This window comes from Rhea pennata, chromosome 16 (assembly GCF_028389875.1).
Source record: "Rhea pennata isolate bPtePen1 chromosome 16, bPtePen1.pri, whole genome shotgun sequence".
In the NCBI taxonomy this organism is placed as follows: domain Eukaryota; kingdom Metazoa; phylum Chordata; class Aves; order Rheiformes; family Rheidae; genus Rhea; species Rhea pennata.
The window spans coordinates 15,217,620-15,243,935 of NC_084678.1; the positions used below are offsets into that span (position 1 = coordinate 15,217,620).

Sequence of the window (26,316 nt, forward strand, 5' to 3'; positions counted from 1 at the left end):
TGCTCGGGGTGGGGGGTCCCCGGGGGGCAGGGGGGGACCTCCCGGGAAGCCTTCTGCTCCCAGCGCCGGGAAAGCCCCGGGGCGGGGGGGGGGGAGCGGTGCGGCGCCTCCCTGCGCTGCCGTGCGGGGGGGTGGGGGGAGTGTGTGTGTGTGTGTGTGTGAGTGTGAGTGTGTGTGCGTGCACGGAGGATCCTGCCCTGCCAGAGCACATGCGGGCGCCGGGCAGCTGCAGGGAGGAGAGCGCCCGAGCTGCCGGCTCACCGCAGCTGAGCGCTGCGAGGCTGCTCCGGTGCGGGTGCGGGTGCGGGTGCGTGCGCGGCTCTCTCTGTCTCTGTCTGTCTGTCTCTCTCTCTCACACACACACACACACGCGCGCACACGCACACAGAGGCAGCCCGAGAGCTGCAGGCGCCTCCTCCCCGACGCATTAAAGCGAGCCAAGTTTCCACGTCGGGGGTTAGCGGCACCTCGGGGCGCAGCCGCGGAGCCAGCCCGGCGCCGGGCCCCGGGCAGCGCCGGCGGGCTGCGGCGGCGGCTCGGGGCTGCGGCTCGGGCAGGGGGATGCACCTGAACGCCACGGCCCCGGCCGGGCCGGGGGCAGCGCCGGGCGGCCCCCTCCGCCTGCACCCCACGGGCTATGCCTTGCCGGCCGGCAACGCCTCCAACCGCTCCGAGCTGCTCCCCAAAGGGCCCGACGAGGAGGACCTGGACGTCAACACCGACATCTATTCCAAAGTCATGGTGACGGTCATCTACTTGGCTCTCTTCTTGGTGGGCACCGTGGGCAACTCCATCACGGCGTACACGCTGGTGCGCAAGAAGTCGCTGCAGAACCTGCAGAGCACCGTGCACTACCACCTGGCCAGCCTCGCCTTCTCCGATCTCCTCATCTTCCTCCTCTGCATGCCCATCGAGCTCTACAACTTCATCTGGGTCCACCACCCCTGGGCTTTCGGGAATGCCGTCTGCAAGGGCTACTACTTCCTTCGGGATGCCTGCACCTACGCCACGGCGCTCAACATTGCCAGCCTCAGCGTGGAGCGCTACATGGCCATCTGCCACCCTTTCAAAGCCAAGAGCATCATGTCCCGCAGCCGCACCAAGAAGTTCATCAGCTGCATCTGGATCGCCTCCTTCCTCCTCGCCATCCCCATGATCTTCACCATGGGGGAAATCTATGGCAAGGACCAGAAGCCCGACTCCCTCATCTGCACCACCATCGTGGATGCCTCCACACTGAAGACGGTCATCCAGGTGAGGTCCCGGGCGATCGGGTGCGGGGAGCCACAAACTTTGCGGTACCGGCTCGGGGCAGGCAGGGAGCTGCAGGGAGGCAGAGGAATGGCACTGGAAAGGGTGGGGGGAGGTCCCAACAGCCCCGATGGGGCGTCTGGTGGCGCTGGTGACAGTGGGGTCCACGGGGGGCTTGGCTCCGGGCTCGAAACCCCCCGCTGCTGCCTGGCACCAGGCTGGGAGCCTGCATGGGGCTAAACCCGGCTGCAGACCGTCCGCAGCACCTCTGCCTCCCCCCCCCCCCGTCTGGGCTGGGGGGTCTAAAGCTGTCCCAAACCTGGAGCCCCCCTAATGCAGACCCCGGGTGCCAGGACCCCGGCTCTGCCCTGGGGCTGGGGCTCCCCTGGCTGCCCCGAGGGTGTTGGGGCTCTCCCCCAAAGTGGCAGTTCATCACCAGAAACCCCCAAATCTCCACCCTTTCTCTGCATCTTCTCTGCCTCCTTTCCTCTTGCTGGAGAGGGGCCAGCATGATCAGGGAAAACAACCCCCCCACACACAGTTTCTTTGGTTGATTCGTAGCCCATTTCCTCTGTGTAGTAACAGATCCTAATTCCAGAAAGTTTAAGGCATGGACTGCAACACAGGCATCCCAAAAGAACTGTTTTTCCAAAGCTAGGAGCCAGTATTTTTGCTGCTGGGGGGGGATCTGCAGCTGGTTTAACTATCAGCTCCCCCTCCAACTCCGGAAAAGCTTTGGGGGTCTCCAAGCACCTGCTTGTCTCACGCTCCTGCACGTGGAAGGGATTGCAGATTTCGGCATTGGCACCATCGCCGCCGCGCAGGGCTCAGGGGATCTGGGGCATTTGTTTACTGGAGCATCAGGCTTGAAAAATGCAAAAGAACTGGAAGGAGCAAGGCACCAACGTGCACAGCTCCTCTGCTGCCAGGCTCACACGCGAGAGCTTTTCAATCTTTTATTTCAAACATGAATTTTAGGTGGGTTTAATCACCAGCCGGTTAGAATTTAAAGCTGCAAAGCTGCATGCGTGCTAAATCCTTTGAAATGTGCCCACAGTTAGAGGGAGGAACCTAAATGGAAGCAAATCAGAATTGTATCTTCCACGGGAAGTGGGTGAGGAGAGATGCAGTTAGATTTAATGTCAGAGCCTTTAGATGTTTAGATGCGTCTCTCCAAGTTTCAGGTATATCACTCCAGCAAACCGAAACCGCTCTGATTTTTGTCTTGATGCCTAACTTTCCTCTTGAGAGCATGGAGGCTATATTTTTCCTGTAGGTGCTTTGTAGCTTTTGTCAGTGCCAGCCCAGTGTACTTAACCCAAATTCCCTGCTCTCTGTGGAGACATGAGCCATCTAATTTGAGAACAATGTGGCTGAAATGCATTATTTCCAATCATCTTCCTTTTAGGATTAAACTGGTGCTTGGTGTTAATAAGTTAGGGCTAAAGAGAAAAGATTATTTCCCAGCTGCAGCTTCTGAGATTACATTTAAACAATTCTGAGCATATTTCACCGCATCACTGTTATTCGGTATATACCTTATCCTGTTATCCGAGTAAGCAGACAGACATTAATGCAGCGGGTGTGAAGTTCTCTTGTGTGCTTTACCTCAAGTGCCGCTGGGTTTTTTTGTTCTTTCTTTTTTTTCATTCCGCTTGAGAACTAATTTATAAGTAAAAAGGAGGAGGAACTTCATAGCTGAGAAGGGGGCCTTGGCAGCTGTTGGAAAAAAGCACTGTTCCTGTCCTTCTCGGGGGGACCTACCCCAAATGTGCGCTTGCTAACAGAGGCAGCTGGTTTAGTGGCTCCAGTTCATTTCTTTTTTGCAAAGTGAAGCAGGTCCCTGGTCCAGGGAAGGCTCCAGAGTGAATAAGCAAAGCAGCTGCAAGTCAGGTTTGAAGTGCATTAATGGAAAGTGTTGCACGGTGTGTGATCAGGCATTTGCCCATCCTAAGCACTGAGTTGTTCAGCTTAAAAAAAAATAGAGAGAAATAATGGAAGACCTGGAAGAGAAAGAAAGGACCGTGGTAATGCAGGAGAGCCTGATGCATAAAGGTCTTGGAGCTAGGAAATCCTGAGCCCTGGGCTTTTGCAGTGGATTCAAACTGTTTTAGAGCATGTCTTTACATCCCTCTGTGTTCATTTGCCATCTTTAAATGAAACAGAGCAACGACACATTTGCTAAAGCTGGCAAATCACTGGTAATAAATCACTCAACATATTTCCTGTTTGGTAAATTGTCTATAGCGCACTGGGAGTTTTTTGGAATCTGTTAGTTTTCCAGGAGGTTTTGTTTGTTGACTGATAGAAAGCAAGTCTCGAAGCGAGAGCAATTGCAACCGTTTATAGGCTCGGAGCCACTCTGAGTTACACTGAGTGGCTCTGCTCGGATAATCGTGGGATAATGCTCCTCTCTGCACTGGAATGAGTTCCTCAGGATGAATATTTGACTATACTAGTTTAAGACCTCTTTCCTGGAAAAATTCCTTTAAATATTTAGGTTTTAACGGGTCTTCCTGAGAGAAACCAGATGTGTGAGCAAACAGGTTGCTTTATGAAAAGAAAAAGGAGTAGCTATCCAAACCGCATGCGGCGTGTTTCGCTTCTGCTCGTATTTCTTAACTTGTGCTACTCAAACAGCAACTGTAGAAAATAATTACTGATATTTTTCTAGTAATTATATATTACTCCGTGCATTGTGTACTGATAATCAGGAAGAGCATGGGGAGCAATGGGGAGAATCGGGAGCGGGGTGTCGCTGCGCGGCTCTTTGAGCGGTCGGTGAGGCAGGGCTTTGAGCACGCCGCCCCGTGCCGTGAAGGTGTGAGATCTCTGGGGCCTGTGATCTTTAACTTTTTAAAACTAGACTATTCCGTAGCTTTTTCACCATCCTCACGGCTGTTTACAATCAGTTCGTGGATCTAACTTATTCTCTATTGTGCGAGGGTGACAGAGCACGGGAACGGGTTGCCCGGAGAGGTTGTGGAGTCTCCTTCTCTGGAGACGTTCAGAACCTGCCTGGACACGATCTGTGCAACTTGCTGTAGGGGACCCTGCTTGAGCAGGGGGTTGGACAAGATGATCTCCAGAGGTCCATTCCAACCTCAACCGCTGTGTGATTCTGTTCTTCATTGCCAAGCTTCCCCGTTACTTCTGTCAGTCAAGGATGCCTGGTTTGAATTTTGGCATTGATCTGGGATCTGATAACAGACCAAGGCCATTATAGCTGTGTTATTTAGGTCTGGTTAACACTTTAACTGGCAGTCTTCCTACTGCAGCCAATTTCAGGGTTTTTCTTTTCATATAAATTAAGCGCCTCTCAAAGCCATTTCCACAAAAGTAAATTAATGTTTTCATGCCACTTCAGTTGGAGTAGTTTTTAAAAGCTACTCATTGTGGCAAGAACAGATAGAAGAGCTCCAAGGAGAAGATGTTTGCTCTGCTTGTTCGCAGGTCAGCGCCTGTGGTTTTGGCTGCTTCCCGGTGTTGCAGCTGGCGACGGGACCGACCCCGGCACAGGAGCGCGCCCGGTGCCAGGTCCCGCCGGGAGCTGCCGTGCTTGCCGTGAGCACCATACACGCTCTCAGTCCTGATTTTTGAGGGAGTCTTAATTTTAAAGGCCAGATGGCTGCGCAAATACCATTTCCCTTATTACTTCTTTCCTTATTACCTTTCTACCCCTTTTCTGGTGAGGTCCCTAGTGGAACTGAGGAAAAGGGGGAAGTTTAAAGAAATAGCTGTGACACTGGTGGACTATCAGTCGCAGCACATAGCAGAGTGTCATACAACTCCTAGACCTGTACTAGATCCTCAGGATTTTAATTAAGCCTGGATTAGTGGGCATATGTGCAAGGGAGGGAAGACTGGGCCGGGCAGCTCTCTGCTCCCCCATAATGCACAGGAGAGCGACCAGCATCTGGAGAGACAGTATCTGGCACATGCTAATGTTTTGTTTATCTGCAAGGGCAGCTGGTATGATTCCGTTCATTAAAACACACACAGCAACAGGCCCTGAGCCTCTGTAGACTGTCACAACTCCACCAACTACAAGTGTCCGGGCAGTGCTGAGCTGCATGGGAAGAACACAAGCTGGAAAAGTGGCAGGAGAGATTGCAGAGAGGTGGAGGTTGACTTATAAGCTCTTCCCGCTTCTCTGATATGCCAGCTTCTTGGGAAGCAGATTGGGAAGTTCTCCGGACCTCCTCAGAGGTTTTGCTGGGCGGCTGTTTCAATGCAGTTGCGCTCTGTATCAGCCCGTCCTTGTGTGGCTGCAGTCTGTGAACCTGTCCAGGTCCCTCGTTTCTTATGTTTTACAACATCTGTTCTTCGTTCAGATGTTATAAAGTAAATAACTGAGCACATGAAACAACAGGGTGCCAGAGAAGGTTCTCTATTCTATTCCTCCTTGCATTCCTTCTCGTGGGGCCTTCAAAGGAGTGTGAGGAACAGTCTCATGTCAAAAGAGGAACTTCAGAAAAGGACCAGAAGCTCAAGCTATGAGACCCAAAGTGAAGTCCCAGACTCTCAGCACATTCATTAAAACACTGTGGCCTGCAAGTCCATCTGCCTGGTGGATCGATCCCTTCTTGTTAGTGAAATCTTTTTTTCATGGCAGCTGTTGCCTGACCCAAATGCTACACTGACCCTCTTCATCCCTCTTTCAAAGACATCTATGCAATTTCCATCTGTCTGAGAGGCCCATAAAGTTATTAATTCCTTGCGTGATATTGCAAACTCTTTCTTAAGCCTCATCCCAGTAAAGCAGTAATAATCTTACCCCTTGAGCCTGGCTGATAATATTATTTTTGCTACACACATAGGGTCTCTACTCAACAGAGAAGTCTAAGCTTGGTCACAGTTAACCCCTTTACATGAAGAAAGCGATGTAACAGCATGAAAAATTAGTACTTTGTGGTAGAACTGTGTCTGATTAAAGGCATCTTGCTGCTTCACAGTGCTCCTGGCAGCAGTGCCAGCTCCGCAGGTTGGCAGAGAAATGGAGCTGCTGCCCCTCAGAGGTGGCACGAGCATCTCCAGAGAGCTGCCTACGCAGGCAGCCGTAGGCCGCTGTGCTCTCAGTTCAGGCACCTCAATTTACCTTCATTTAGGTGAAATGCAGCCAGGCCTGGGTTCATGAGTTTGGCTGGAGAGTACATGCTAAAGCACCACCCATGGAAGATGCGTCGTGCTCTGTAGAGCGGCGGGGACCACGGGCTGGGCATCGTGCTGGGGAAGGGGCCCTGGGACAGTGGCCACCCCACCGGTAGCACACCCAGCTGGGAGCCACCTGCTCCAGCAAGCAAAACATCCCGGCTGGAGGGACAAACGTGCAAATATCGCCTTTCCCCATCGCTGCGACCATGCAGCACCTCCTCGCCAACACACACGTGGTGTTTGCCCATCCCCACTAATCCAGCCCATTTACACTATGGTCAGCTGTATAGTAGAGCTAAATTAAATAAGCTCTTGTTTTCATTGCTTTACGTAACCACTTGGCCATGCTGTGTTTTGCCAGTTCTTATATAATTTTTTTCCCTTCCAATTGATTTTAATTCCCTTGATTTCTTTTTCCTCTCCCTCCCCTTTCTCAAGATGTCAGCTGGCAGGAGTAAAAGAACAAGGAAGTGGGGCCGATCAATTTAGTTCTTATTTTCTCTTAGTTTTTCTCTTGACAGCAGTTTGTAAAGGCAGAAGAGATGAAGGTAATCTCATGGTTCCTCCTCGCAGAGGAAATAAACCTGCAGTTGGCTTTAATCTTCTTCCAGATCATTTAAAACAGCTATTTAATTGTCCTCTCCCTCCCGCCCCCCTTCCTTCCCCTCGAAGGCTTTTGCTACAGTCGCCGCGTAGCATCTGCTCGAGATGCACAGATGGCACTTCTGCTTCCTGACGTTCAGAAACGCTGCTGTTTCCCCTGCCCCAGGCCCGACGCGTGGCCGAGGGGCAGCGTCACGGAGGCAGGACACGTAGGGTGGCTGGGACATGCTACAGCGCGTCCCCGAGGGGAGACCATGCTGGGGCACCTCGTGGTGTCACCTCCGGGTTTATACCAATGGGAATGGGTGCAAAATGAGTTAAATTGATTATTGTTTTTTTTTTCTTCTCAAGTAGGAGATGCAGAAAGTCTCTCCACCCCCCAGACCCTCCTTTGTGTCCTCCTCGGCCCGTTCCGTGTCGTGGCGTCGTGGCCTCCGTTCACGGCCCGTGGTGGGGGGTCAGTGCCAGGAGGTGAGCCCGTGGCGGGTGGTGGGATGGGGGTACAGGGCACAGGCGGGCAGGAGCGCTGCCGTGTGCTGGGATGGTGCAGACCGGGAGTATGAAATGGTGGCAGAAATTGGTGAGACCAGGAGTGTGTCTGCATCCAGAGCTAACAGGGCATAAAAATCAGTGTTGTGCTGTGTAATCCCAAAGCAGATACCTTCAGATGCCAAAACGACCAGCCCAAAGATTGACTTCCTTCCCTCCCCTCGTATTAAACAGGTGAAACTTTATCCCTAGTGTTATCTTGGTATTATATTCACAATCTACTTTGTTTCTTTCCTGTATGACACTACTGTATAAAACACATCTTATGAAGCTTGAGATGCTTTCAATATCTTCACACTCTGAGTCTCACCCACAAGGGGACATCAACATCCTTGGTCTGGAGGAGTCGGGAAAGGTGGATTGGAAAGCCTGAGCTTTCCGGGGCGCAGGAGGGACCCACGTCCGGCAGGGCTGGCCAAGGGAAAGCCCTGCCTCCCGCGGGCAAAGCCCCTCGCGTGCGCCCAGCATCGCCTCCGCCTCGCTGCCCACGATACGGCAGCGGCGCCGGGCGCAGCGGCACCGGCTGCTCTCGCACCACATTCTCAGATCCAACGCTTCTCCCAGGCTGGAGGATTTTGAGGGATGTTTGAGGGACATTTTGAGGGTTTGGCATAGCCTCGGAGCAACTATCATTTCCTCGGGAGAGGAGTGTGTCTGGTGGGATGGAAGAGCCAGGCACTGGCAGGTGCTTCAGGGATGTGCGATTTGCTCCTCATCTCCTGTGGCTTTTTCACTTCAGTAATTCTCAGTGCTGAAAGTGCACCACAGCTTCCTAGGAGCTTATTTCTCCAATAGGAAAAAAAAAAAAAAAAGGATGCACATGTTCTTTTTCAGTTGAACTATTTTTTTAAAGTTTGATGAAGTTTCATTGAAGCTTTTAAATTCTCCGATACTAGAGACGATCACCAGCTGAAGACCTAAACCTCAGAGATGAGTTTTTCCTAGTGGAAATGAAAAATAGAAGAGAAAAATATAAACTTTCACAATATCTTTAGCACCTCGAAGGGGAAAAAATGTCTGTTTTATACAAAGTGCTCATGAAAAAGCCAGAAGTACCTCTCTGGAAGAAAGCTATGCGTACACTGAGTAGCATTTTCGGTATCTGCAAGTCAGCGAGGCATTAGAGTGATAGAAGGAGCTCAGCAGTGTTACGCTGGCTACGTTGCGGGATCTGCGGGAAAAGGTGGCCGCTGCCGAGCGGCCGGGGAGCTGCCCCGGCTGTGAGCATCCCCGCGCTCCCCTCCCAGCACTTACACCCAGCCTGCGGATTTACGTCTCCCCAGGCGCTGAGCCCTGTGCAGTAAATCTCCCTTAGAAAACCTTCCCGTTGGCTCTTTGCCAAGTGGATTTCTTAAAAATATAGGAGAGGAGCAGGCAGCCTAGACAGGACTGGGCATATATCTGATTTCAGCAATGTTTTCCCTTGTCTTTGCAAATACCCTCGGGTACATTCCTGCCAACTACTACTGCCTCTAGATAATAAAGAATAAATATAGGGCCATTGCTGCTAGAACCAGGCTGCACTGTTGAAGCAAATGATTTACCTTCAAGAGATTAGTTCCTCCTTCAGAGAGCTCTTCTATTCCAGCGTCTGCTTTAAAATGAATGAGATGATTATGAAACAGTCTTTTAGCACATGCTACACTCAGCACGAGACCCCTGGGATCTTGAAAGCTATTTGAGGGCCTTCACTAGCTCGGGGTATACCTGGTTTCATCCTTGCCTGCCTTCCTCCTCGCTGAATGACCCCAAGAGAGATTACAGTCCGGCGCAGCACTCGGACATGCATTCCTGGAGGGGACAGGTCAGCACAGGGCCCGCGAACATCCCCCTTCCCGCAGACACTGGCTGCGTTAGGAACTTTCCCGTGTTAAAATACTGTCAGTTTTCCAGGCACTATTTCTTTGGGGGCCAAAAACTCACAGCCCCCTCATTTCACCTTGAAGGAGTGTGTCTACCAACCTGTCGGTGGAGGAGAGACCTGCTGCCCGTCAGCTCTAACACTTCGCTGCAGGACGGTGTCCAGCCCAGCAGACCCCTGTGCTTTATCAGGACTCCAAGGAGCGAGTTAATGCAATCGTTACAACGCCTTATCCTATTAACCGTAACATAATCGAGAGCAATGCAGGTCTGCGATGCTCAACAAAATTAGTGTAATCTCAGCACTTCGCAGGACTCTATCTTCTTGTTCACTCAGAGAACTTGTTTAATAAGTCCTTAAGTATTTGAGTATGCTTGATACCTATTTAAAATTCACTTGCTTTTGTCCACTGCTCTATTAATTTTTCAAAACCATCTTATAAAAATGCAACTCCCACAGCCACTGGCAAAGTTTAGCTCATTGTTTGCATCCTGCTATTGATTCCTCCTGCAAATACCTTAGATTTTACTCTCACAGGGACGATTCATACGTTTTAATTCACTCACTTCCTTCACAAGAGAAACTCACAGGAATGATCTTCCCTTCCCCAAGCCCAAAGTTCCCTTTTCCATCACAGTCAGCCATGGTCTCATAGCCGTTATCATACCCATTTGCCATGTAAAGTACCGTGGGAGGAAAGGGAAATACCGGTTCGGATACTAGATACTTGACCTCAAGATACAACAACTGAGTGGTGCATAACGCCCTGAACCCTCGATAATCTGCGGTTACCAACCCAAGGGAGAAGCTCAGGCTTGGGCTTGCCTCCTTTGCACCGGTCTGGCAGCTCGCAGGAGCTTTCCCTGCCTTCCCGCAAGGCTCAGGAGAGCAGGAGAAAGGAGAATTCCCTGGAAGAGGAGAGGGAAAGCCTGGAATGTGGTCAGAAAGCCTATTGCAGTGCAAGAGCACAGAGGGGCAGGGCATGTGCTGGTCCATGGCCTTGGCCCAGCCCTGAGACCACGTCGTGTTGGGAAACAAATTCATTAATATTTAAGGCTCTGAGAGTGGCAGAAGAGCTGAGGCAGAGGAAGATACTGGGAAGAAGTAGCAATAAAGAAAGGAACTGATAACTTCACTCACCCCTTTGGAATATGATTTTTTTTTTTTTTTTTTTTTTTTTGAAAGTCTGGTTGAATTTTCTTCGCTCCTACCCTCAGCAAGGCAGGAGGAGGCACAAGCATTTCCTCCTACCTGCACGATTTTCATGAAGAAAATCCACAGAGCGAGGGGAGGGAGAGAGGGAAGCGAAAGGCCTGGCTTTTACGCTTTTGTAGCACGTTGGTTAAAAATAAGCTAGCAGGCTCTGAAAGCTGCTCAGGGCTTTCGAGCTGGATTAGCGCGCCGGGCACGGCTAGGCAGTCAGTAGGGCACAGCGATGCGATGTGACATTGCATTGATCGTGTGCCTTCATCCAGATCTTTGTGGTCTGATGCCCCAGGGCGGAGGGAGGTTTCACTGCCATCCTGCCGAGCAGCTCCCTGCCGGGACACCCTGGCCGTTCCTGGCGGTGGAGTCGGTCCTCGGCAGCTCTTCTCCTCTCGGAAGCAAAACCCCACAACCCCCAAATCTTTCTCTCTTACTCCTACAGACGATCCTTGCCACCTGGCACTATTCCCAGCCCAAAATGAAGCGGTGGCCTCTCCCGCTGGCCCTGCCGGACACTGAACCACGGGGGCTAGTAAAATTCCCGTTTCTTAGTAGTTTGCAAGCTCTCTGACCCCAAAATCACAGTGCTGGCAGCAGTGCTGCTGCGGCCAGGAGTGCGCGAGGGGGGCAAGGTTTGCGGGGAGGGAGCCGTTCGGTGGGCCGCTGCGCTCCTACTTCCCCGGCGCGAAGCCAGGATCCCTGCTGCCAAATGCTCCTGCTGAAACCAGGCTGGCGGAAATGCGGCACTTTGTGTTGCATGACCTGCCCTCGTCCTCATCCTCGTCCTCCTCTGCTGTCAGCCTCACCCAAGTCCTAGCAGAAGGACAGAGGACACCTCAGCCCCACAGTTCTTCCCCCAGAAAAGACTTTCATCATGACAGTAACGGTACTGGAAGAACCTGCATTTGCACTAGGGATTTTAATTGCAGTATTCGAAGCTTTCCCCTCTGATTTGGCTTCTAGTCACTCAAACCCATCTATCACTTCATACATGCTGAGACCAGCAGCAGCGTTCTTCAGTTACCTACTTAAAATACCCAAAGGATTCATTGCAGTGTAATTTAGCACAAGCTTTTTAAAATTTTTGCTGGAAGAACAAGACTGACCATGTTGTTTAAAAGAAGATACTTATATTTCAAATGAAAAACAAAATCCACCCGAGGTATTTGCTGAATGCTACCCCCAGCAAACCTACCTTCCCCTCTCGCCAAGCCGCGCAGTGTTCTCAACGCAGCCGGCACTGCTGGAGTTTGGTCTACGCCATAAACCCTGGTAAGAGGTTTAACTGCACCGAAAGCAGTTTGCCAGGGTGCAAGCAGTGGAACTTGCCACTACCTTTTTCTGCAGCAGGTTAGGGAGCTGTCTGAGCCTGAGCAGTCCGCCACTAACGGCTCTCACAGCCGAGTCTGCAGTCAACAGTGGGACAGTGTCTGACTTAAATATGGCCTTTAATTTATTTATAACTGTGTAGCTGGCACTTGGTATCATATTTAATGCAAATAACATTCAAGAGAAATCACCACTGAGAGGCACATTACGAAGATTAACAGCCTGGCTTTTCTTTTACTTCTGTTTATCCGGCATTGATTTGTGCTTAGTGCTTCGCAGAAAAGTGCTAATAATTTCAAGGAATCTCAATCTCAGACTGCCATTTTGCAAAAAGCAGGGCTGGAAATGCTGCTCCTGGCTCCTCAGTGGAAGGAAAGGGCCCAAGGCACGGAGAACCTTCAGGAACTGTTGGCATCCAAATAAGCAAGAGAGAAAAGAGGGCTGGGACCCAGGAGGGTGCAGACCCTGCGCCACGGCAGCAGACGAGCATCTGCACAAATGAACGCAGCCTGGTGAGATGTTTGCACTGGCTAACAAAAATGCTGGAATTTGCACGAGGCCGTGCAGGAACAACCCAGGGGAACAGACCAGTCCGTTCAAGCCCAGCCCCCTCCCAGCACCGCGTTTAATAAGGAACGTGAAAGGTAAACTCCGCTGATCACGGAATATGCCATCTGTGTGGGTTTTATTTCTTTTAATTATATAGCCCACTTCCATTTTAAACAAGCTGTCAGGAGAATTAATCTCGCCAAGTTTCAGATGACACTGAACATATTCTCATGCCCCGCAATTATCTGGAGCTGCTTTATCCCCTTATATAGTCATGGATGAATTTGTCAGGTGCAATGCTCCGCACCTCGTTAGGAACTTTATTAATAGCTTCATGTCTGATCTTCTGTCTGGGTTCTTCTCTGTCTTTCTCATCCTTCTGGAAAGTCGAACATCCTGCCTAAGCCGTGGCTGCTTCCCGCAGAGCGGGGAGCGTGGGGCGTGCAACCGCACCCCGGGGTGCTGAGTACGGCCGTGCCGGGCGCTGGGAGGGCAATGTGCCGCCCTGCGTGGGCACCACCATTTGTGTGGCAAAACCCCGGGAAGTGCCTGCGGATACAAGCCTGCCCTGCTCGCTGTACATCCCAGCAAGGAGCAACCCAAAGCCACCCTTCCACGCAGAGCCTGCTTGGTTGGAGTGACCAAAAATTGGCCTTGCAGGGGGCTGTTTTAGGGAAGATATGCAGAATTAACAGTGGCAGGGCTGTGGGCTGCTGCTGCTCGGCGTGAGGGCTCGGCGCTGCCTGAACGGGCCCTGCATGCTTGGTCTTGCATGGGCAACGTTAAAGGATGGTGCCGAGGACCTCACAGTCTAACGAAACACTCGAGTGATGCCACTGGCCCCCCGTGGCGCTGCCCAGACACCAGCCCTGCCGCGGGCAGCGTGTCACCCTCTTAGAAGCACTCTTCTCCCACAGATCTCGGAGCATGGAGGAGCCTGGCTCATCCGACGAGCATCGGTCGCAAACGCAGGACTATGCTCGTTGCTTGCAGAGGGGAAGGGAGACCTCAGCCCCCCCCTTTCCTCCAAGAGGGGACTCCACTGCCAAGCGATTGCCATGCAACGCGGAGACCTCCCAAGGCCCAAGGGTGGCACCGGGAACGGGCAGTGAATAACCAGCCCAGCTTGAACAGGGAAAGGGCAGTACAGCAGCAGCATGGGCAGAAAAACTGCGTGGCCTGCTGATAGCATCCTGGAGCCCAGCAAGTATCATTTATTCTTTAGCACACTGCACAGTGAGAAAGGAGTTTCATTTGAAGGTAATATCCAAGAGCACCAGGCAGCAGCAGTAGCCATTCTTCTGAGAGTCGAAGAAAATGAAAGCAACCTCTTAGATCGGCTAGCTCACCGCTATACAAGCTCCGTCCGGGAGCAGCAAAAAGCTTGGAGGATTTTCCAACAAGAGCTCTATTACGGATGCATTTTCCCCTCAGTTCATCGCCAAGCCAGAGTACGAGGGTCTCGTTGACAGTGTGTCTCCAGGTAGTGGTTTCAGTGAAAGCGAAAACACCGTTATTAAAATAAATGGGATTTTTGAAAGGGGCTAAGGCAGAGAAGCAATAACAATAAAACACAAAACCAGCCTCAGCTCCCAGCACCCTGCTGCCTAAGCTCAGCTTCCAGCTACGAACCGGTGCCTGTGCCCTCCCCGACAGGGTGCTCCCCCCAGACCCGGTGGGTCCCCCCGGTGCATCCCACGGTTTTGCCAATGGGGCTGCATTTTGCAGCGCTCGCCTTGGCCCAATCCTTTAGAAACCTGCTCTTTAAAACCGCCCTCGGAAGGGGCACGGATTAGGGGGAGGCTGGCAGCTGAGGGAGGCGCTGCAAGCGAGCCGAGCGTTTGGGGCTACAAGCGCTGCTGAGGCTTTCGAAGGGGGGGCTGGGCTGGAGCAGAGGGTGCTGCTCCGCTCCTCTGGGAGCAGGAGCAGGATTCGCCCTCGCTGGGCTCCTCCAGGGAGAGAGCAGGAGGACAAGGCATGCCAGGAGCTATTTATTCCGAGAATGACACGCTGAGCAGCTTACCGATTTCCAGCTCCGTCCCTTCCCTGCCCCCTCTGTCGCTCACCCTGGTCTGAGTTTCGCCGGGAGGGGTAGGGACGTGACTCCCCGGGGAGCGCGCGTGTCCCCGGGAGGCGACGCCGGAGATGTTTCAGGTTAATGAACAGCACCTTTCTCCTTGCTTCCTTTCTCCTCCTCTCATCCGTGGAGGCGTCTCAGGACAGGCTGCTGTACGTAGAGCGGTATTATGGTAGAAAACAAAGCAGGCTCGTATCTAGATTATTTTGAAACAAATATGATGGGGAAAGGGCAAATTGCAGGGCACGCTCTGAGGTGAGCTCATAACACACACTCCTGCGCTAAATTCCATCCCTTAGTTATTGCCCTGAAAAAAATTTGCTTTTAAGTGCCTTCGGGGGCCCGCTCTGCTCTTTTTGAGATAAGGTCTCCCTGCTCCTGCACGGAAAGCAGGTTCAAATAATGTTTCTGTATTTCCTGATTCAAAGACTGTTGGTTTCTTCACCATGTGGTGATGGAAAACTTTGTTATGTTCGCCAACTATTTAGGGGAAAAAAGTAATTTACTCAGTTTCAAATAAAAAAAAAAAAAAAAAAGAAGAGAAAATAAAAGCGATAAAAAACCCACAGGCAGCCTGTGAAAAGGAGAAGCCAAGAGACTGGGGCAGAGATGGGGCAAGGAATGACAGCTTCATGAACCTCCTGCTGGGTGGTGATAGAAGAGGTCTTTGTGCCCGTAAGGCAGAACTGGGCTTCTATTAAAGCAACGATTTAACTCAAACTCTACAGCTGCAGCTGCAGCTTTGCATAAAAGCCGTATGCCTGCAGACGGACCGACTTCCTCGCATCTGCGCGTGCTGCTCCGCCTGTGTCTTTGCCTCCAAGTTTTATGCCGACTGTTTCGGTGATGCCGACCCTGTATAAGAGCATTTTTTCCCCGGAAGAGACAGGAATCGTTCTCACTGGATGCTGTAAGTCCAAGCTATGCCTCGAAATTCAGCAAAGGACGTTTTGGATGAGTTTTCCCTAACCCCAGGATAAGGGATTCGTTTGGGTCATTTCCCGGGCTTTTCCTGTTTCCCAGTTTTACGTGGCTGGCTGCGGCTGGCGGGTTTGCTCGGGCGCCGGGGGCTGCGAAGGTGCAGGCGGGGGGCAGAGGGCTGCGCTGGCAGCGCTGAGTCCCCTCGGTTTCCCTATGGGTTTGCGCCGCGGGCTAAAGCATTCGCTAAGCAACCCCAGAGAGCAGCTTGCTTTTAAGGATACGTGTATTGATTGCTGGAGAGATTATTTTGATTTGTGCCCTGTGGATACTGTTGCTACAAAACTGAAGCCCAGCTGAAAATTTTCTAAGCATTAATTCCTTTCCAGCCGTGGGTTTCTTTCCTCTCTGGGAGGCCTTTCGACTGCCCCGGGCATTGCACTAAAGGAATAGCTTCATAGTTAGCGTAAGGTTTCCCTGCCTTTATTTCAGTCCTACAAATTTTTCATTGCCCTGGGTGTTCGCCGGCCGCATGGGTGCTGTTGAAGGCCCGGCAGCGGGTGCAGGAATGCCCTTTGCTGCGGTGGCAGGTCGATGCTGGCCCCGTCGCTCCCACCGCCGGCCGGCAGCTCCTAGGGGCTTTCAAAGGCGCCTTTAGCCCGTGCTGGCGTCACAGCTGAGTCGGTGGGCACAAACCAGGGGCCTGCCGCGAGCTGCAAGGGAGACCGTGCTGCACGGCCAGATGTGATACACGGCTGTAGCAGAGAGACGCGGCGACCAGTCAAAGGTGAAACGCTGTGTTCATGGTCCTGGGCTGCTGGTGGAAAGGAAATTGCTTGCCGTGTGTCGGAGCGAGCTTCCTGAAAATTATTATCAGCACCCAGCTCCGAAGAAGCCTTGAAGAATTAATTCCCAGCCTGCGACAGCCATTGTTCAATGGAGTTTTCATCCCTTCGTTTGATATTCTGTTAAAGTTTTGTTGGAGATAAGCGAGCTCCGAAAAAACAGGCTTTTTGTGTCCAGGCACAAAGAATGAATCGCAAAGGCTGCTGAGGAAAGCAGAGTTATTATCCAGGGAGGCAAGAAATGCAGCTGGAAATAAGCATGGCTCTTTTCATTAATAATTAGAACTTCAACTTGTCAAAAATCTGGCTGCGCCAAACAGATTGGGTTGTAAAAGCAGGGGGAGCCGGTGATGAAACGTGCGTGGGTCGCCCCTAAAAACCCAGCCTGTGCCATGACTTTCCCACAAAATGACTCCAGCTTTTCCTCCTGCTTACAACTCATCGGTTGGCGGATATGGGCCAGTTTCTAGGACCTCTCTGCCACCCCGAGAAGGCGGCAGCGAAGAGGTGAAAAGCAGGGACGCTGCCCCGCCAGCGCTGCAGCCTCTCCCAGCTGTTGGGTAGCTAAAGTTTGGCCTTTGAGTTGTCTTAAGGTAAATGAGACACGCTTGCCTGGAGCGCCGCTATCAATTCTACAGCCGAAACGGACTGATCAAATAAACAGCGATTTCCCCGTTATTAGTGCTGTTTAGATAACTTTGAAATGCTTATTTTTCAAGCGGAATGACTTACATAACCTTTCCCTCTGTTTTTGGCTCAAGAAAGAGTCAGTGAATTTCCTTTCGGAGAGGAGAACGTTCGTGCTTTTCACCGTGATTCGGGCACCAGTTTTGTGCTGTTAAGCCGGGCGCGCGGGTGGCTCGCTGGGACTCTCCTCGCGCCGGCTCTCCGCAGCCTCGGCGTGCCGCGGGCCTGGGCATCGCTTCTCCAAAACGCGGCGTTGCGGGTGTAATGGCCCTGGCTGCAAAGGGACTGAGCCCTGCGCCCTGCCAGACACACAGCTCCCTGTTTGCCTTGCAAGCTCTTCTAGGTGCAAGCACTAGTCAGGACTAGAGCTGACCAGAGCAGTCTTTCATTACCTTTTTTTAGCTAAAGTAACGCCTCAGATTTACAAGAAATTTCATGCATCACTTTGCCTCCAGTCTTCCTTGTATTTTATTTATTTATTTATTTGCTGCCTGATTGCCTGCAGGGGAATTGCTCCCTTTGTGCAGTATTTTGTGAACGTCCTCTAGGTTGGCACTTTGGCACTTTCTTTTTTAATTCAAGGCAGGTAACTGAGCAATGGGGCTAGGAGTGTGAGCTGGGTCTGCTGCCACGAAGGCTGTCCTTGCTGCAGTGGAAGGAAAGTCATTTCCCAAACTAGTTGCTCCTGTTTTATATCACCGTAAGTGAGAAATGACATGGAGTGGTCCAAAAAGTGTTGTGGAAACTGTGCTGTTTAGCTCTGCCTTTGGCGTGTTATCTGTCAAAGTAATTACACGTGGCTTGGGAACCTCAGATGGCTGGAACAATATCATTCTCCTGTAGCTTTTCCATTTCCATTTAATTAAAACATTATTGTTTCATTCATATTAGTATGCATTTTAGAAAAGGAAGGAGGAGATGGGGACAGAGAGAGAGAGAGAGAGCAGCTGACTGGTAACTTAGGCTCTGCTTAGGTGAAGATAAGAATTAATCACTGTCACAGCATTAGTGCTTTCTCTTCCCTTATGTATCTCAGACATCAAATTGCTAAAAGAAGGGAGAAAAAGCCTGTGCCTTGATGGCACCGGTTTTGCTTGCTCCGCTGGGTTCCCATGGAGGGAGGGTGATGTGTCCCGGCTTGCTTTTGGGGCAATTGCTGGTTGCATGTGAGCTGTATTTTGGGACATGAGGGAACTTATATTTCAAAACAAAGCTCTACTTGAGAATATAATCCGGTATAATTTAAGAGGGAATTTGCACCCCTTCCCATTGCCTTTTACTTTCATCGTGTTTTATCACTGCCAAGCGGCTGCCTCTTCTGTGTGTCATGGCAAAGGGAGGGAGAAGAGCAAGAGTACGCCCATGTGCAAGCATCCCTGCTAAAATCGTAATCTGAAATAATCTCATCCATAAATAATGCAGCCCGGCTGGCAATCCTGGCTGGTGGCCAGCTGCCCCACGAGCGGGCGATACGACACACGCAGAAATGCCGGTTCTCGTGGAGGGACGGGCCGGCCGCCGGCATCCCGCCAGCCTCCCCTGCACCGCAGCTGGCAGCGCGCGCAGCTCGGCAGCCTGCCGTGATTTGCTCCAAAAGCAGCCGGCGTGAAGCCGGCGCTCATCCAGACCCGCCCTGGGGAGCCCAAGCAGCCTTGGGCTCTGCTGCTCTTTCCCTCTCTCTGAACGCCACGAGCATCCGCCGGAGGTGGTCGAGAGAAAACTTGGCACAGAGACAGGAGGCGCCTGCCAAGCGAGGTGCAATGCTCAGCACGACTGGGTTTTGAGGAGGGGAGCCAGATTTGATCATTTAGAATCTCCCCTTTGTTCAGGTGTTCCTGTAGCACTGAATCACGTGTGCTTTTGTAGGGTATTTTTAGCAAACTTAAGTTTACCGAAGGTCGCAGAAAGTAGAACATCAGCAGCTGGAAGAACTGTCATTCCACTTCCAGTCTAGCAGGAGTAACATATTGACTTATTTATGAGGGAAGTCAGCTCCCTTCCCTCTGTGTCTCACACAATCTGCTTTACCACTCCCTGCACAGAAAAATGACTGTATTGTCAAAAATTCTGTGTCTTTAAGAAAACCTTAAAACAAATTAGGCAAGATTTGAGGGAAAGGGAAAATGTTACCATTTTTTTCATTCTTTCCAAAATTTCTTGTGCTTTCACTGTCTAAATGAATGATCAGCTATCCCTCTACTAGCCAAAAGGAGAGAGGAAATTGTTATGCAAAGTATGAAGTCTGCTAGAAAAACCATTGGCCCCAGCAATTCAAAGTGGTTGTGTGAGCCTTTGGGTGTCAATGCTATGCTCACATTTGCTGATTTTTCTCCTGTTTTGGATGTAACTCCATCTTCCATCTCTAGAAATGAGCTGGGAGAAAGGCAGTAGCTCACCCACGCTTGCCAATTCCCACTTGACCTCCCTGTCATCGCCTCTGAGCTGCAGAGGTGGCCCTTCTTTCTGAGAGTCAAGGAGACTGTGAATGCACAGCAACTATCAAGCAATTCAGTAAATATCGCAAGACAACATCCAAATATTTTGAGCCTGGTAGGAGAAGCTTAATCTGTTAGCTGAGAAATGCCCATGTCAAGAATGACTAATCCCAGCACAGAGGATACCAGGAAAATGACAGTTTGATGCTCCCTGAAGAGAAATATCCATCAAAAATGGCAACAGTTGCTCAACAAGCTTGAAGAGAGGGGGTGCATAAGCCATTACTGTATTATCTGGCTTATTTATATCATTGCTGTGTGTGTTAATGCTATTGTGAGAGGTCTTGGAGAAGACACGGGGAGACCTGCCTCTGCCCAGGCTCCCTCCGGACACAGAACAGGCTCCTACCTGCATCCTCCGCCCCTGCGGGGCTTCACTGGTGCCATGACTGTAACAGCTCTTAATATCTGATTCCAGGCCCAAAACAGAACTTGTGTGACCAAAGATGAAAAATCAGAAGCAGCAGAGAGGGGAGGCTGGATAAGAACCTAAGTAGGAAAGGAATTTGGGCTGCTCACCTTGTGACTGCCTGTCCAAGGGCAGGCGCAATCTGTTACTGCAGACTGCGACCTCCGGGACTAACAAATCTCTGCCTGGTACAAGGCAAAATTACCTCCAGTTTCACTTGGGAGAAATCTTGACTTTCTTTCTGTCTGATATTAGGAGCTTGGAAAGACATTGGATGGGCAAGCTCTAGGAAAAGAAGAGAGTGAGTAGTTCTCTCTCAATGACACGCTGCCTAGAAAGAAGGCTTCAAGACCAAGAGGGGGTTGAATGTGTGGGGCTATTAAGGCCTGCAACATCCACCTGCAATATCAAGTGAAGTTCTGAAATCTGGTTGTGGGCTTTCCACCCAAAGACAGGACTATATTTTTGTTTGTGTGGATGCCAATCTGATTTTGTAGATTAGATTTTGATGGTACACCAACCAAAAAGTTCTAGCCATGAATATGAACAGTCCAGAGTTAGTTAATCAGGGTAATATTGGTAGGACTGCCAATCATCAAGAGGGGCTTAGCTGAAAAGCCAAGTACTATAGCTAAAAAGTCCTCCTGTTTCATCAACATAATTCGTTTCATGAAAAATGCCTCTTCTTGTTAAACAATCATCTGTCAAAATTGTCTCAAAAGCTGTCATTACCAGGGAGTCAACTGTCACTCGTGCAGATGTGTTTTTGGAGATGTTTCTGGCTAATTCTCATGAAATGGCACAGTAGAGCATTGCTACAGAATAGAGAGATAGCCGTGGGGCACAGAGGGGTTCATCTCAGGCCTGGTTTTCGCTAGATGCTTGTTCTGTGTCTGTGCTGCTGTTAGGAGAGGTTGATCATTCCAGTTGGCCTAATTCGTGTTCAGTACTTGCTGCAGTTGAATGAAATGGCTCTTAAGAGTCTCTGCTGCCTGAGCACCACAACTGGAAGCCAGCATAGTCCTTCTGCCATTGTGAGAATGAGTATAGACAAGAGGATGTACAAGTGAAGCACTGCAACTGGAAGTCCTGTAGCAAGAGCTGGATTCCTGGTGTTGACGCTTATGGGCTGGAGCCATTATTTCTCCGTCATCCTCTGTTTCTGCTGGAGATGTTTCTCCTTCACTTGGGAGAACAATGAGTTTTAAGGTTTCATAGTGAAATAATTCACTTTAAAAGGAAAGAAAATCTGTTTGGATGACTCTGAGAAAAAAGAATTAAGTAATTTATCAGAGATGAAATAAAACAAAGCAATTAATTTGGGGTTGACATACAGCACTGTCTTTGCACTTGTTTGCAGATAAAACATTTACTTTGATCTGAGGTGAAACATTGCTTCCTTTTTGGCTTGTAACCCATCTTTTTCTTTTTCTTTTTTAGCTTAGGACAATTCTGAAATAAAACAGAAGTTCGACATGATTTTTCATTTAAATATGTTGAACTGAAATGTGTTAGCATTTCCAGACAGAAGAAAAATGTTTGTTTGAAAACACTGTAATAGTTCAACATTCCCCCCCCCCCCCCTTTTTTTTTGTCAATACTGTTTATTGAATTTTAACATGAATCCACAAGTAGCTTTTGGTTTCCTTCCAAAAATTCAGCTTTCATCAAATTCGCCATTCTCTGAAGAAGAAAAGCTATCTGTAATTTTGGTATACGTAAGCAAGAGCAGAATACTGTGCACTCAGGCTTACAACTCAGAATCCTTTTACATCAGCCTTCACCTTGTGAGCTTTGCTCAGGTTTGGAGTGGGAACCTCCAGAATTTAGAGCACAATGATGTGCTGCAGCTTGCATTGCAGGCTCTGTTCTCTAAGAGGCCTCAAACATACATTTTCCATAGCAAGGAGCTACTCACAGGTGGTAATAAAGGTCGAGCAGGGTCCAAGGGGCACAAGATTCGTTCTTTCGATTAAGCACGGTGATTATGACTGCTTCAATTTTTAATATCTCCTCATAGGTTAAAAACATTTTTCAGCTGTTTTTACATCTTGTCTTCCTGAGTCTCAATCTCTGTACTGTTCATTACTTTAGGACAGCGTGTCATATATCCCTAAATGCACAAAGCTTTTAAATTCTCAAACAGATCTCTGGTTATGTCTCTCATACAGCTTTCACTGTCTCACTGTACTGAGTCAAAGCCAAGGTTTCAGCTGTATCAGATAGTGAGCCAGGTCTTACATTTTTAAAGCATGTTAGTTAATGAAAAATAATTAAGTAAACATAGGTATAAATTATCCTCTAAAAGTTAGATGCAATCTTCTCAGCTTTCTCTCTTGATTCATTTTGTTTAAAGTATCTGTCTTCTAGTGTATCTTTTTTTAAGCCTCCTCATGCTCCTCCATTGCTAAAGATCAAAAGTTTTCCCTTGTCTGTGCCAGACAGATTCTGGAAGAAGAGTCTTTAATAGGCTTTATAACAGGCTCTAAATATAATTCAAATAGCACTAAAATCCCTTGTGCCTTTCCCCTCTTTGCATTTGGTTCGGACTCTTCATTTTTGTTCCCAAGTTGTGTAGGAACTTTGGCTGAATCATTAAACATCAGAAAAATCCCCTTTTCTTCTATACAAGCCCTGCTCTACTGATAGCTGTGCAGTAAAGCAGAACTTCTGAATACCTTTTTGACAAACTTCAGATAGGTCTCTGCCTGTGAAACATTTTGATGTGTTCAATTTAGATTTGAACTCTGCCTTCTGAATTGAAGTTGTTCCTTTTATTACTTGCATGCAATTAACCAAAAAAACACTTTTCCATGCAAAAGGAGAAAGATCTGAGAAGGTGGTTTCAAAAATCACACTGAAGGAGCTATTGCAGAGCTGGCAGCCTTTGCCACTTGTACAGCTGCAGCTGCAAAGGGATCTGGATGCACTCCGCAAGGGTTTGGGGAGAATGAGGAACTGACCTGCACTTCTTGGCAGAAGAAAATGTCAGAGCTCCCTCATACAAACTGTGGACCAGATGTCAAAGTGGTCAGCACTTGCATAACCCTGTAGTGGCAGCTATGCTTTCAGAGTTAAGCAGCACAGGAAATACAAGGTAAAATGATTAAGGGCTGTAGGTAATGGAGAAAAGAGGTGTTTTCAGAAGTAGGCTGGATGCCATCAAAGGAGGATTACAGAGTGTTTGAGGCTGTGGATTCTTATATGAACAAACAGAAATGAGAATATCAAAAAGATCTGCATCTGACTAGAGAGAAATCATGATAACCAGCAGCAAACACTGTAAGATTCAGATGATCAAGGCAGACAGAGAGGGAAGATGAAACTGAAATGCAGCTTTCTGTGGAGATGTCAGGATCAGGGTGACCGAGCTGCGACGCCTTGTCTGTGTAAGCAAGGAGGCAGCATGGCTAAAAATCCCCAAAGAAAAACATTCTCTGCTGTGATAAAGTGATGCACAGCAAATCCTCTGGGCTGGATGAGATCTGGCTCTGTTTGCTGGTTGTCCTCTTCTCTGAAACTATCACTCACGTGTTGATTGCAAACAACGGCCCAGCAGGGAGATGAGTCTTGAGAACGTTTAATTTCTGCCTTAAACAAAATCAAGCAATGTCTCCCGAGTCTGTAATTCAATGCAAGCTAAATGGAAGTAATGACGCATATCAGTGCTTTCCGTTCCCACCAACATTACCTACAGAGTCCCAAGTCAGCTCTGTTTAAGTTCATTGGACATGAAGGCACCAGCAATTATATCCTTGCTTACACTGATTTTTAAAGCCCTGTAAAAGATGAGAGATTCAGAAGATAAATGTACTACCACTCTTCTGGCTTTGCTTGTGATGCCACCCTTGCCAAGTCCTGCTTGGCCAAGATATTATGACCAACTGCTTCACCAGAGACATCAGTTCGATGTATGACAGGCACTAATCTTCCTTCTTGCACCCCACTTTAATATCTCTCCTCTTCCTTCAGCACTTTCCCTGCCAGTAGAATAAATGAAGACATTAATGTTTTAATTTCCATGATTTTGTTTCCGAGTTAGCAACATATGGCAATTAGAAGAGTCACTTTTCCAAGCTACTGCTAATTCCTTTAAACAATCATGATTAATAGCGGGCCAATTCTAGCCGCATCAGTGAAATAGCATGCTTTTTTTCCTGAAATCTAAATTTTGTCTTATTCATTTGTAATACCTGTGTACTCAGTCTGCCGGCCTGGTGTTTCAAATCCCCTGTGAATGGTTTTATTGCCTGTAGTCAAAGCAATACTATACAGGAGTTAGACTGAGGTATGGAAAGTCAGACTTCCTAGTGCCTCTTGAGGCTTCATTCAGAAATAAACTTTGCAAAAAGCAGATAAAAATCAGTGTGAAAAATGTTTGCAAAGAAGGGCTTTAGATCCAGTCTGGTTATTTTCTGCCTCAGTTTATTTACCTGTAAAACGGGAATAACAACTAGTTTCTTGTACTTGGGAGGAAATGGGCCATTTTGCTTAAAGAATCACATGATGTCTTTGTCTAGAAAACGCTGAATAAATTCAACTTACTTTCATCATTTCAACACTTTATATGCTATTCTCTCTCTATGAAAATTCATTGCAGTGCTTAAATACTGAAAGCTAATGAGAATTCTCTGCACTTGAAGGACTGAAATTAAAACACTGCAATTACCGAAGTATCTTCCATTAGATGAAATTATTTATGAGAACTTGTCACTTAAAAGACTTTCAGTTTTTACTGAATCAGAACTCTAGAAGTTTAAAGGCTGTTGTCATATTTTCTCCTGCTAGACTGACATGGGAGCATCTCTTCCTACACTGACATGTAGGAGAGAACAGGTGGAATCAGAGTCTGAGATTTCTGATGTGTCTTCTCTACCCATTGTGGTCCAAATGGATTTTCTCAGAACGATTTAGAGCTAAAGAGTTTCATCTTCAGCTCCAGTGCTCATAACTGATCCTTCTTGCAACTGATTCTTCATAGATGGTGAAACTGTAAGGGCTTAAATTAACTGTCCTGATATTCAATTCAGAGCATCAACAGGTCTAGCGTCAAAGGCAGATTTCTCTTGGAATAACTGACCTACATCTACACAATCTCATTGTAAAATCTTTTTTCCTCTGGGTAGGTTTGATGCCAGTCTTGGACTTTTCCTGTTTCTCTTACATTGTTTTCTCCATTGTTGGCTCTGTCTATTTGCGTAGATCTTCAGCTGGAGCAAGTCAGCAGAGGTCCAGCAACACACTTTTTTGGTGTTTTGGGTGCATTATATTTTCCTACCTTGTGAATTATATTGGTCTTGAAGTTCAGCTGAATACAAGTATCCAGAGTGTGAAGGTCAGAGCAAATCTGCAGATCTGGGTGACCTAGAACCCAAGCCAGAGATGACAGAGGGGTCTCAGGTGTGAATCACAGGGTATATCACCCTACTGAATAATTTTTCGGTATTTTGGGCAAATTTGAATTTGGAATACTAGACTTTTTCTACAGCTCCTCACTCCTTCAAAACTTTTCATTTTTACTTTTTTTAAGGCCAGGCTCGGACCCAAACTGAGTCACCCCTAGCAGTTTGGGGCTGTATTATAAACAATTAATTTTCAACTGGAAGAGGTAAATAATAGTAGAAGTACTTCTGTAAACCACCATGAGGCATGATTTTGTAGGCAGAGAAAATATATTTTACTAGAGTAAGTAAGTGAACTGGAAAATAAGCCAGCAAACAAACAAATACTTGGCACATTCCTGGGCAAACAGGCCCTTCTTTGATTTAAGGCAGGAAAAGATACTTGAGTTAAATATTGGAAGACTGGTCTGAGCGTAACTTGCCTGTCAAGAAATTAGTAAATCTGAGAGCCAGTTTAGTCCCTGTTGTGCAAATATACTAACACAGAAAGATAAGGATACTCACACCCATGGGTTCCTGGCAGCAGCAAAGGTACAGATTTGGGTGGGGGTAAGCTGGGGGGGAATTTTAGCATGCCATAAAAGCAGTATTTGTCATGTTCTGTGTTGTGTTAGTTAGAGCTTCGGCAGTTGCTTGTCTCAGAAGTAGCTGCTTATGCTGAAATACAGCCCTCAGTTTAAGGGTAGAAGGGGTCACTGTGAATCTTGGTATTTTATTAGCCTTTTGCAAATAGAAATATTTTTTGGAAAATGAATAGTAATATTGCTGGTTTTTCATCCCTGCCTTATTGTTGGAGGGAGAAAAAAAAGACTGGAGAAATTAACTGAATTTGAAAGGTATCAGATACAAGAAATTTGAAGAAGTCGTCAGTCATTGAAATGAGGAGAATGTTTCCTTAGAAAGCCAATTTGCCCTTTATTGAGACAGATATGCAGAGATATTTGCCTGGCAGGATCTGCCAGCTTTTCCCTAGGAGGCTGG

The 26,316-nt window shown here is 48.6% G+C and overlaps 1 protein-coding gene across 1 annotated transcript in view; it reads left to right on the forward strand.

The window, feature by feature from the left end:
* The first annotated feature begins 561 nt into the window (after positions 1 to 561).
* Positions 562 to 26,316, forward strand: part of NTSR1 (neurotensin receptor 1) — a 59,769-nt gene continuing 34,014 nt past the window's right edge. Inside the window, exon 1 of the mRNA XM_062589504.1 lies at positions 562 to 1,254. Within this exon, the coding sequence (XP_062445488.1) occupies positions 562 to 1,254 (693 nt within the window). The remainder of the gene's footprint in view (positions 1,255 to 26,316) is intronic.